Source organism: Panulirus ornatus, chromosome 20 (genome assembly GCF_036320965.1).
Source record: "Panulirus ornatus isolate Po-2019 chromosome 20, ASM3632096v1, whole genome shotgun sequence".
NCBI lineage: Eukaryota > Metazoa > Arthropoda > Malacostraca > Decapoda > Palinuridae > Panulirus > Panulirus ornatus.
In genome coordinates this window covers 14,124,571-14,137,452 of record NC_092243.1, presented here as the reverse complement: position 1 = coordinate 14,137,452, position 12,882 = coordinate 14,124,571, and the positions used below count along the sequence as shown (strand labels likewise).

Sequence of the window (12,882 nt, the reverse complement as noted above, 5' to 3'; positions counted from 1 at the left end):
TGTATTCACATTCGTTGTTACAACCGGAAATTCTAACTTCATATACTATCAAGAGGGCTCTTGCGCTCTGCCAGTGTGGTCCCAGGAATAACTTGCTGTACTGATTGAGGACTTAGATTTCTTGAGCTGCTTTAAAGGTTTCATTTGGGCTCTTTATCGGCAAGTGTGTCAACAAACTCTGTTGTTGTAGGCGGTACAAGACCAGGGAATGCATTAATCTTTTAAACATTAAACGAGAAGGATAGAAATAAGTGGACTGTTAACTGAAAAATCAAAAAGATAGGAAAAAGATGGTATTAGCTGGAAGCTTTATTATCTAGCACATCCTTGTATTAGTTGGAACATCTTGACAAATGAAGATGAGTCACTTGCAGCAGAAGCCTTGACGACCGAACGTAATACAGCGTGACCCAGAAGTCGCGTCCCAGACGGATCATGATATCACATTGAAGTCTTATTCAGTATTTGAATTGTCGGATATCAATTTCGTATCACTTTTCTAACCAACGAAGGTTCGATACCTGAACGGTCTTGAAGACATTGACACAGACATCAGAACATTTGGCTTTAATGCTTCGATGTTCCTCGGTCGTGGCTTGTACAATAACAGAAAATTTTTTTTCTAGCAAAACTCGATACATATTTTAGTAATAACGTTTACTTAGTAATCATTCAGAATCCTATAGGGCGCCACAGTGTAAAAAAAAGAAATCACGATGGGGTGCGAATTTTGGGTCATACTGTATGCTTTTATACTTGTATATGTTATATTTTTTCTTCTTATCAGATGAGGTCGTAGTGCATTTCTAGCACCAATGGTTGTGACAGCGTGGAGTTGTTCTCTGTTCCCTTCATTGTTGTGATTGCTTCAATCGAGTCGTATCCTGTGACGTCATGGGTAGACAAGTTCCATGTGATGGATTGTGAAGTCTTGACATCAATTTCTTATATCATTCAAGACTGACGAGGCCTGTGAGAGTTTCCTGCATATAAGAAGAATACGAAGAATGCATTAGATGACGCTGGAATAGAATGTGATTAAGAAATTTATTGTCATTATCATAATTAGTTAGGGTTAGGGAAAATGATTTGGTAAACAGAGAAGAGGTAGTGAAAGCTTTGCGGAAGATGAAAGCCGGCAAGGCAGCAGGTTTGGATGGTATTGCAGTGGAATTTATTAAAAAAGCGGGTGACTGTATTGTTGACTGGTTGGTAAGGTTATTTAATGTATGTATGACTCATGGTGAGGTGCCTGAGGATTGGCGGAATGCGTGCATAGTGCCATTGTACAAAGGCAAAGGGGATAAGAGTGAGTGCTCAAATTACAGAGGTATAAGTTTGTTGAGTATTCCTGGTAAATTATATGGGAGGGTATTGATTGAGAGGGTGAAGGCATGTACAGAGCATCAGATTGGGGAAGAGCAGTGTGGTTTCAGAAGTGGTAGAGGATGTGTGGATCAGGTGTTTGCTTTGAAGAATGTATGTGAGAAATACTTAGAAAAGCAAATGGATTTGTATGTAGCATTTATGGATCTGGAGAAGGCATATGATAGAGTTGATAGAGATGCTCTGTGGAAGGTATTAAGAATATATGGTGTGGGAGGAAAGTTGTTAGAAGCAGTGAGAAGTTTTTATCGAGGATGTAAGGCATGTGTACGTGTAGGAAGAGAGGAAAGTGATTGGTTCTCAGTGAATGTAGGTTTGCGGCAGGGGTGTGTGATGTCTCCATGGTTGTTTAATTTGTTTATGGATGGGGTTGTTAGGGAGGTAAATGCAAGAGTTTTGGAAAGAGGGGCAAGTATGAAGTCTGTTGGGGATGAGAGAGCTTGGGAAGTGAGTCAGTTGTTGTTCGCTGATGACACAGCGCTGGTGGCTGATTCATGTGTGAAACTGCAGAAGCTGGTGACTGAGTTTGGTAAAGTGTGTGGAAGAAGAAAGTTAAGAGTAAATGTGAATAAGAGCAAGGTTATTAGGTACAGTAGGGTTGAGGGTCAAGTCAATTGGGAGGTGAGTTTGAATGGAGAAAAACTGGAGGAAGTGAAGTGTTTTAGATATCTGGGAGTGGATCTTGCAGCGGATGGAACCATGGAAGCGGAAGTGGATCATAGGGTGGGGGAGGGGGCGAAAATTCTGGGGGCCTTGAAGAATGTGTGGAAGTCGAGAACATTATCTCGGAAAGCAAAAATGGGTATGTTTGAAGGAATAGTGGTTCCAACAATGTTGTATGGTTGCGAGGCGTGGGCTATGGATAGAGTTGTGCGCAGGAGGATGGATGTGCTGGAAATGAGATGTTTGAGGACAATGTGTGGTGTGAGGTGGTTTGATCGAGTGAGTAACGTAAGGGTAAGAGAGATGTGTGGAAATAAAAAGAGCGTGGTTGAGAGAGCAGAAGAGGGTGTTTTGAAGTGGTTTGGGCACATGGAGAGGATGAGTGAGGAAAGATTGACCAAGAGGATATATGTGTCGGAGGTGGAGGGAACAAGGAGAAGAGGGAGACCAAATTGGAGGTGGAAAGATGGAGTGAAAAAGATTTTGTGTGATCGGGGCCTGAACATGCAGGAGGGTGAAAGGAGGGCAAGGAACAGAGTGAATTGGAGCGATGTGGTATACCGGGGCTGACGTGCTGTCAGTGGATTGAATCAAGGCATGTGAAGCGCCTGGGGTAAACCATGGAAAGCTGTGTAGGTATGTATATTTGCGTGTGTGGACGTATGTATATACATGTGTATGGGGGTGGGTTGGGCCATTTCTTTCGTCTGTTTCCTTGCGCTACCTCGCAAACGCGGGAGACAGCGACAAAGTATAAAAAAAAAAAAAAAATCATAATTAGTGCTAAAGTTTCCGTGACGAAGAGCAATACGCCCGCTACACATCCCTGGGAGGGAGAGCAGACACGTTGTTATACCACCACTCACTTAACACTGTCATCATCATCAGTACTACAGCTCTCACCACAGTCACTCTCACAATGACTCTCACTACTACTATTCTCTCCCTCTCTGAAATATCCATATGTCTTCCTATTCTTACGACACTAATTCATGAGCTTCTGATCTCTTCCGTTATCACAGACTGCTTCGTTAGGTCTGTTTCAGTTTGAATTTCTTTCGCGTTATTTGTATCATATGTGGTATTTGAAATAGTTAGAGATGCAGGTAGGACAGACGCACACTTAAGTGAACTAAGAGATTTAGAGAGAGAGAGAGAGAGAGAGAGAGAGAGAGAGAGAGAGAGAGAGAGAGAGAGAGAGAGAGAGAGAGAGAGAGAGACAGAGAGACCACAAGATAGACAAACCTAAGCGTCCAGTGGGAGGGTCGAGTCATCACCAGAAACCCACCAGGACACAAGCTCAGTCAGGAACACCAGCACGCCCGCTACCATCCCTGGAGGGGGAGAGTAGACACACACACATACGTAAGTTGCTGCTGGAACAACTCTATGGAATAAAGAACATCATAGTCTTATTAACTATCACTCTCACCTATGCTACCAACTCCATCAACCATGGTACAACTATAATACCTTCCTCCTTCCTGCCACTTCCATCCCTCCTGCCGCTCCAAACATCAAATGGATATCCTTAATTCTATACCTTTAACCTTAGCAAAAAAATCCTTCAGAGGTGATTCCTTTAACGCTATCAGTTTGCTTGTGTCACATATCTGATCAATGAATCTGGAAAGACTACTGATTACTAAGTGTAATCATAGCATAATAATCCAACATGACCCAGTCAACACTAGTGAAAGTAAATGAGTCTTGATCTAAGACTTCCTTTCGAAGAAGAACAAGCTGAAGTCGTGAAATATGGCTGACTGAAGCCCCTGCGACATCAAGGCATCTGACTGAACCATACATACCACCTGCAAGCAACAGGAATGGACCAGACAAGGCCTCAATGTTGAGAGGTGAGATGCCCTCCGTCTGTGTAGAGGTTAGAGGACGAAGACACTGGCTAGCGTTGTTGACCTCATCGTTTATCCACTTGCTAAAGATACCGGATTCTTTAGCGATGTTGACGCTGCAAGAAGACCAAAGTGTTCCGTTGTATTAGATGTGCTCCTTAGATGTCTCAGTAGGTACTCACAACAGAGATAAACATATTTTGTGCCAATATATTTCTAATCATTAAACATTTTCCCTGTTGTTAAGAGTGATTCAGGTACATAAAACATCATGAATCAGTCATGACATTAAAGACGTTTGGCTTGACTAGACCCCCTTCACTAGAAATCTATCTAGCCTTCTGTCTTTAAATGTGTTGCAGCCGTTTCTTTTACAATTTCTTTTTAGTCAGAGCTGAATATTGCTAAATCAAAGAGTGATGTCACAAAGGCATCTTGCATCATATCTCGAGTGAAGCTCAAAAATGGATCATGCAAATTAGAATCTCACACGTGGTTCGCTCTGGCGAGGTAGGTCGACTTGGTAGTGAAGGCCAAGGCTAACATGGCATTGCTGTAGACATTTTCCCGGCTGATATACAGGTGACAACTGCCAGTTGTGCTGTAAAATATTGTCTCTTAATACAAGAAGCATTTATATATATATATATATATATATATATATATATATATATATATATATATATATATATATATATATATATATATATATATATATATATATATCTTTCTTTCAAACTATTCTCCATTTCCCGCGTTAGCAAGGTAGCGTTAAGAACAGAGGACTGGGCCTCTGAGGGAATATCCTCACCTGGCCCCCTTCTCTGTTCCTTGTTTTGGAAAATTAAAAAAAAAAAAAAGAGAGGGGAGGATTTCCAGCCCCCCGCTCCCTCCCCTTTTAGTCGCCTTTTACGACACGCAGGGAATACGTGGGAAGTATTCTTTCTCCCCTATCCCCTGGGATAATATATATATATATATATATATATATATATATATATATATATATATATATATATATATATATATGATCTGGTTGAAGGACTGTTAACGAATAATTAATACTCTTTTACCAGAGACGAGATGTCTAACTCTGCTTTGTCCATTGCTCCCTCACAGTGACCTTTCCTGTTGATGCTTTCAAGTAAAGGGTTTTGGGTACAGTAGTTTTCTGGCAATGTATTATGTGAAGATCTTAGGCAATAAGGCTGACAAAAGAGAAATTTGTCTTTCATTGGTTTCCTTAGCAAAATGTATTTCAAGTCCTATATTAATCATTCGAAGAAGAAATTGGTTCTATTGGCTGTATTTCAAGATTTACACTGAATTCTAACGTTGGGAATTTGGCAAATATCTCTTCACTGGAAGGTTCACCCAGCATCGTATATATTCTAGCGAGAAATGATGTGTCTACGATGTACCTGAAATGCGACGACATAGCCATTTTCATGTTCGTTCTGTCACAGATGGCAGCAAGCTCCCCCCGGGCGATGCGTTCTCTCTCCTCCCAGCAGTCCCTTTTTGCTGGAGCGGCGGAGTTCTTGAACACCTTTTGCCTCACCTCGTCCGTGGCCTCCTGGTAAGATAATGAGGTAAATGAGAGAGACAACTTAGAGAGTAATTAGGACTCACTGATTCCTCTGAGTAACTTGATAGCCACATATGAAGGTCTGTTATAACATGAAGTGTAAAGAAGAGATGTAAGTTGGCCTCTGGTTCGTTGATTTGTGCATAATCAACAATTATGTGTCTACTGGTGGAGGCGGTTTTATACACTCGTGAGTCCTCATCTTGCTCTCAGGAAACTTGTCAAACTTTTGTATCCTGTCAGCATCGATAATAAAATCACTTTCTATATTCTTATCATTTACTAATCTGATATTTTATGAGTAACTTTTTTAATGATATATTTTATAACATTTTCTGACTTGAATTCGTGGTATGGCCTCTTTGTAATACGTTACTTGCATGTTTGGGAGAACTGTTCATTGTTGACATCAACTAACAGGTCAAAGAACTTGATGGTTGTGAAGTTTCACTCCTCACTGTTGTCACCTTCGAGGTGGGAAAGTTATAGTCTCTGGCCATAACCATGTATGTGTGATTACTAGATGTGAAGACGATTTGGGTACTAATGGGAGAGAGTTTTACACTAGTGTTGCCCTGTCTTTTATACTTGTGTCTACGTACATTTTTCCTCCTACACACACACACACACACACACACACACACACACACACACACACACACACACACACACACACACACACACTAAAATTAGGCAGGTACTCATTTATCAACTAACCGAGAATGGAGGATGAATAACTATGATGAGCAGTGGGGACGAGTACCTCGACCCAGGGCGAATAGGTGATGACACATAGTCAATAACGTTAACCTCTACACCAGAGTGTTTGTATGTATGTATGTATGTATGTATGTATGTATGTATGTATATGTATGTGTTAGTGTGGAATTACCTAATTGTTCTGCACTAGGAGGGCGTTTTACACTCGGAAGGCAACATCACTTAAACATTCTCGACTGTCATTCAACCTTTTGAATTTCTATTTGCTCTCCATATTCACTAGAACACTTTTCTTTTTTCTTATTCCATTTTTCCGCCTCTCTATACTATAGAAGTATTTTCTACATCTTTTGTGGCAAGTTCCTTGCTTAATGTTATGATATATCCTCTGGTTGTTCTATTTCTATATCGTTTGGGGAACTGTTTACTGTCTATATCATCAATCTGGGTTAAAAACTTAATTTTTGTGATCATGTCACCACTCACCCATCTCTCATCCATGGTGCGCAAATTTGTAGTCCTGGTATTATGCAGAATATGAACAGCTTACTAATCATATCCTAATCCATATATTTGAAAGCTATTGTATTATTTCCCGGAGACAGTCTGTCTCCTTTAGAAATCATCTGATGTAGGACTCTGGTGACATGTTAGGGATGATTTCACTGTCAAACACCTCTCACACACACGCAATCCTAAAGCTTATATCTCGCCAGCTGATAATAATACTGAGGCTTTCTTTCACTCTGTCCGACTCTCATTACGTTTACTCGGGCTGACTTTTCTTAACCACGTCTCAGACGAACTTTGGCGCCTGTTTAGGTCCATTTGATATTTCAAGGAATCTTGCTCACTTGTCATTTTTCTCTTTACCTTTGCATCATCTACAGATGTATTGAGGTAGGAGTCCACACTTTCTTGCTAGTCATTCATATAGAGTAAGAAGAGTAACGGTCCCTGGGATGCAGTGATGGCATGTGCAACAGATGCATGTGGCATGCGAAAGGTGGGAGGTGGGCAGATTAGAAATGTTAGTGAGTGGTGGGATGAAGAAGTAAAGTTGGTAGTGAAAGAGAAAAGAGAGGCGTTTGAACGATACTTACAAGGAAGGAGTGCAGATGATTGGGAAATGTATAAGAGAAAACGACACCAGGTCAAGGGGAAGGTGCAGGGGTTGAAAAAGAGGACAAATGAGAGCTGGGATGAGAGAGTATCATCAAACTTTAGGGAGAATAAAGAGATGTTTTGGAAGTAGGTAAGTAATGAGCGTAAGACAAGAGAACAAATGGGAACATCGGTAAAGGGGGCAAAAGGGGAAGTGATAGCAGGTGATGAAGTGGAGATAGAATGAATATTTGGAGTGATTGTTCGATGTATTTGATGACAGAATGGCAGATGTAGGGTGTTTTGGTCGGGGTAGTATGAGAAGTGAGAGAGTCAAGGAGAGTGGTTTTGTGAAGAGAGAAGAGATGGTGAAAGCCTTGCGGGAGGTGAAATCCGGCAAGGCACCGAGAATGGATGGTATTGTAGTTGAATTTATCAAGAAAGTGGGTGACTGTATTACTGACTAGTTGGTGAGGATATTCAGTGCACATGTGGATCATGGTGAAATTCCTGAGGATGTAGCTAATGCATATATAGTGCCACTGTGTATAAACAAAGGGGATAAAAGTGTTCGTTCAAACTACTGAAGTATAAGATTATTTAGTGCACTTGTTAAGTTGTAAAGGAGGCATGTACACAGCATCAGACTGGAGAGAGGCATTGCTGGTTTCTGAAATGTTAGAGTATGTCTGGATAAGATGTTTTCTTTGAATAATGTGTGTGAGAAATACTTAGAAAGATAGATGGATTTGCATGTGTCATTTGTGGATCAGGAGAAAGCATGTGGTAAGATTGATAGAGATGCTTTGTGGAAGGTCTTAAGAATATATGGTGTGAAAGGTAAGCTGCTGGAAGCACTAAGAAGATTTTATTAAGGGTAAAATGAGTGTGTACGAGCAGGAGGAGAGGAGAGTAATTGGTTCCCAGTGAGAGTCGGTCTGTGGTAAGAGTGTGTGATGTCACCATGTTGTTTAATTTGCTTCTGGATGAGGTTGTGAGAGAGGTAAATACAAGTTTTGGATAGATGGATGAGTATGTAGTCTGTGGGGGATGAGAGGGCCTGGAAGTGAGTCAATTGTTGCTCGCGGATGATACAGCACCGATGGTTGATTCGAGTGAGAAACTGCAGAAGTTGGTGACTGAGTTTGGAAGAATGTGTGAAGGGAGAAACTTGCCAAAGGTTGTGAGTAAAAACAAGATTAAGGGATCAGTTAGTTAGGGTGTAAGTTTGAATGGAGAAAAACTGGAGAAAGTGAAGTGTTTTAGATATATGGAAGTAGACTTGGCAGCGAATAGAACCATGGAAGCGGAGGTGAGTCATAGGATGGGGAAAGATTTTGGAAGCAAATTAGGACGTGTGGAAAGATAAAGCATTATCTCGGAGAGTAAAAAACGGTATGTTTGAAGGAACAGTATTTCCAACAATATCATATGGTTGTGAGGCATGTGTTATAGATAGGGTTGTACGGAGGAAGATGGATGTGTAGAAAAAGAAATGTCTGGGGACAATATGTGGTGTGAGGTGGTTTAACCGAGTAAGTAGTGAAACGGTAAGGGAGATGTATGGGAACAAAAAGAGTGGTTGAGAGAGCAGAAGAGGGTGTCTTGAAATGGTTTGGACATATGGAGAGAATGAGTGAGGAAAGGTTGACGTAGAGGGCGTATGTGTCAGAAGTGGAGGGAACAAGAAGTGGGAGACCAAATTGAAGATGGAAAGATGGAGTGAAAATGATTTTGACTTTCATTGGAAGTTTTTCATAGTTAATGGAATTTTGTTTTGAGATGATACTAGATCGTGTCTTCCATTCAAAAAAATATAAGGTACCCCAGATTTCTTTCGTTCTTAACAATCTTATATTATGCTGATTCACCAAAGACTTTTCTTTTTGTATAGGTTACTACATTTGCACAAGATTATATCAAGTTTTGTAAAGATATTAGATTCATTTCGCTAAAGCAGAACAAACAATATGCTTACCACTTCAAATACGCCCTTTAGCATAATTTATCTTCATAAACAACACTTTTTGCAGATCTCTTCTTTAAGAATGAATTACTCATGTATAAAGACTTTCATGTAAAGGTAACCTTGTCTTGTACAAATTTCATCATTTTGTAAGGTAAGGACTACGAAAATCTATACTGCGAGCTACAGTTTGCTTTATGTTGATAAGAAAATCCAAAAAGCGTTTACGTCTTACCTTGAGGTACAGATACATCAAAGAGGCATCCTCAAACTGCCAGGGCAGGTCCGACTGGGCCACCAGGTCCTCCATGGAGTCTATGGGGATGGTGACGCGAGGTACAGTGAGCATGGCTGTGAGGATACCACTGTAGGAGGACATGAACACTAAGGACGCCAGGAGCCAAGTGACCACTATGAGGCGGCCTCCGTCCTTCCTGGGCAGCCATTCACAGCCTGTGGCAGGGATGGAGAATTGATTGATATAGGTATGGGGACTTCCGTGTAGGAGGAGAAGAATTCTATGGACACAAAGAATCACGAGATTACGATGATGTGATCTTCCCCAAGTGTTATAACCCCTCAGCAGCCATTCACAGCTACTGGAAAAATTGTTTTGTCTTACATCTGATGTTACTTGAATCCTTAATGAATTCTGCAGCTAATTAGAAAGTCACAAGAAGGATTTATTTCCAAAATTCATTTGTTAAAAGTTACTGAAACTGTCTTCGCATAACTATATTTCCAGCTGTATGTGTATCATAATGTACACTTGTTTATAGGTAGAGAGTTGAATGTATTACCTCGTACTGCACTCTGATTAACAACCCTGTTCTGGTAATATCTAGTTCATACTTACTCTCTTGTGAGAGGGTTTGAATTGCCCACATGGTAGCCTTGAAGTGGATGTCCTGTGTGGTGAGGCTGTAGATTTCGTTCTCCATCCATCCAAGGAAGGTCATGGCCAAAATCACACTCACAAGACTCGCCAGCGTCAGCAGCCAAACCTTCAAGACACAAGTATTGATCAATGATTTTGAGGTAACTGACAGAACTCTGTGAGCAATTGGTCAAAATTCCTAGTGATTTTGAATGTCATCCATTTGACGTTTGTGGTGAGCCCGCTGTAATGATGAAAATACATATCCAGTTCTTATTAGCATTTAAGTATAATCCTTTTAATGACTAGGTAGTGCCATTCTTAATGAGCAAACCATCACTTCCCCATCGAATATGTTGATTACATTAAGTACTTATTGCCGATAAATCATGGTATATTTCTTATACTGTAGACCTTCAGATCCAGCCAACTTACCTCCATAGCGAAGGGTTTTAGAAATCCACTGACGTCGTTCTGTAGGGTCGGTCTGATCATGAGGATGGCGAAGTCGTCGGTGACGATGGGATCAGAGAAGTCGCAAATTGTCTCCCTCTGGTGCGACATCGAGGAAGGGCCGAGAACTATTTCCACCTCCTGTGTAGCAGGAATGTGGAATGACGGAACCAGTGCATCAGTAATGTTAAAATCGCTACCAATTCTTATGATTGTGTTCGATGCACCAATTTTCTGAATTTCTTACATCGATAATATCTTGAAATATTCCAAGAAAGAGACTGTTATTCCTTTTCGAATCAACGCTAGTGTTTTTATCTCACAGATTCTTCCTTGAAAATAAAGACTGTTGTGTGTATATCTTCATACATGCGATCCACTGAGTTAACATGGGATTAAATCTAAAAATGTAAAGCCAGTTGTTCTAAAATTGATCTAACGGAGCAGAACCATTACAGTCTAAGCCTGTCATGGTGTATATGGTGAATCAAGATAGAACTTTTTGATTCTTGTTTCTAGTTTGACTGTGGCCATGTAGAGAATGTATGGTCTGTGCAGGAATTTGCCTTCCTTGAACCACATATTTGAAACTGATGTGAGGACTTGTCTGTCAGAATTTAACTCATGGGTTACCTTGCATATCTAATTATGCTCACTCATGATTCATAACCGACCACAAACAGCTCAACAGTCAGGATATACATGATGAGAGCCGTCAGTCGGGATCCTCGCCACATTCACCTTTCTCTGAAGCATCCCCAGCATGCCAGTCCAGGAACCGTTGGGTTGAGGGGCGCCCCACAGATGGTCTGGCGACTGAACCACCTCGTAACTGCGAAAACAAAATAAGATCAGTACAGAATAGTTCTCCTTACGTTTGTTTTATCTGGTTTTCTTGTCAGCTAACCCTATCCTCCTTTATTGTCTTTGTTCACCCATTATTTTATTCTTGCACTGCAATCGTCCTCATTTTTCTCATCTTCCTTGCTCCCTTCGTCTCTTTGCACTTGTATACAAAACCGTCACTTCGTAAGTGTCGGCCCATCTTTAAAACCATAACCTCCATGTCACCACCATTTGTTTTTAAGCTTGTTTGTACAAGTGTTTTTTTCTTTTTTACACAAAAGCGGGAAACCAATCGTTACAGTGCTACAGTGGAGACCACTGAACCTAATCTTATAAGCTCCAAGAGGTATGTCATAACTGACTTAAAAAAGAAGAAAAACAACGTTACGTATGACATGCGGGTCTCTTGTTATGGAATACTCTATCATGTAGTACTGTACACCTCTTGTGGTTTTCTCATGCTTTGTTACGTACTCGAAGTTCACCTTGTCAGCTAAGATGTCGAGAAGGTTAGCCATAGGTCCCAGCACCTTGACAGTCTCGTCTTCCTGGACGTCAACCTCGATCCATGGTATCCACTGCAAGAGAGCGAGTATGAGCACTTAGGACGAGACTCGGCCCACAGGCAGAACTCTCCCGTATCTCCCTAGTTAACTCTAACGGGCAATATTCCTAACGGTCTGCAACCATAATACGTTCATAAGAGGGGAAAAAAAGGAGATGCTAAGATAAATACAAATACTATAAGGATGCACGTGTTATGAATACATTACTATAATGTTCTTGGTTTGTGACATAGTTCATCACGTATGATTAAATAGGAGTAAAGCCTAGGTTATCTCATTATAACTTCTATCTATTCCTAAGTGGACAGAACAGAAAGAAGACTCCCTACCCACCCTTTATTCTTACGAGCAACGCCAGCCAATAGGAAAGAGAATGAACAAAAGCTATAACTTTGTGATATAAGCTCGTGGAAATTGATCGGATTGGAAGGAAGGGAAAATCTTATCGTAAAATTTTGCTCCACTTTCCCACCTCTGCTACGCTACAGTATTTTCTTAGGGACTCATAGGATAAAAAAGAATGAAGGTGTATGTCCAACTTTCCTTGTACGCATTTAGTAGATATCTGAACTGATGAAAGCTTTGTTTAACTGATTTTTGAAATTATAGTGTATGCATTAACAACGAGTAATGACAATTTATTCCAATATGCAACGCATCAGTTTGCAAATAAGCATTTTCCACGTCAGTACTACTTTTATTAGCTTTAGATTCTAATCCATTGATCCTAATAACATTTTTTTTTTGTGTTTCAAAAGGATTCTTGCGATCAAAGTTGTCGAATCTATTCAAAATTTTGGAAACTTCTGAATGGCCAATACGAAGTCTACATTCCTTCAGAAATAGTTGATTTAATC

At 40.5% G+C, this 12,882-nt stretch overlaps 1 protein-coding gene across 2 annotated transcripts; it reads right to left on the bottom strand.

Moving 5' to 3' along the window:
• Positions 1–294: 294 nt before the first annotated feature.
• Positions 295–12,128, bottom strand: LOC139755940 (glutamate receptor 2-like). 2 transcript variants are annotated; one of them, XM_071674721.1, is made up of 10 exons: positions 11,934–12,128; positions 11,355–11,445; positions 10,596–10,754; positions 10,140–10,287; positions 9,519–9,736; positions 5,327–5,481; positions 4,396–4,506; positions 3,861–4,021; positions 3,295–3,383; positions 295–983 (listed from the first exon to the last, which is right to left on the bottom strand). In XM_071674721.1, the coding sequence occupies exons 1-9, from the start codon at positions 11,975–11,977 to the stop codon at positions 3,295–3,297; spliced, it is 1,176 nt and encodes a 391-aa protein (XP_071530822.1). In that variant the 5' UTR covers positions 11,978–12,128; the 3' UTR covers positions 295–983. The 2 variants fall into 2 exon arrangements, 1 of the variants encoding a protein (XP_071530822.1); XR_011714215.1 differs by having other exon boundaries at positions 3,295–4,021.
• Between the last annotated feature and the right edge of the window lie 754 nt (positions 12,129–12,882).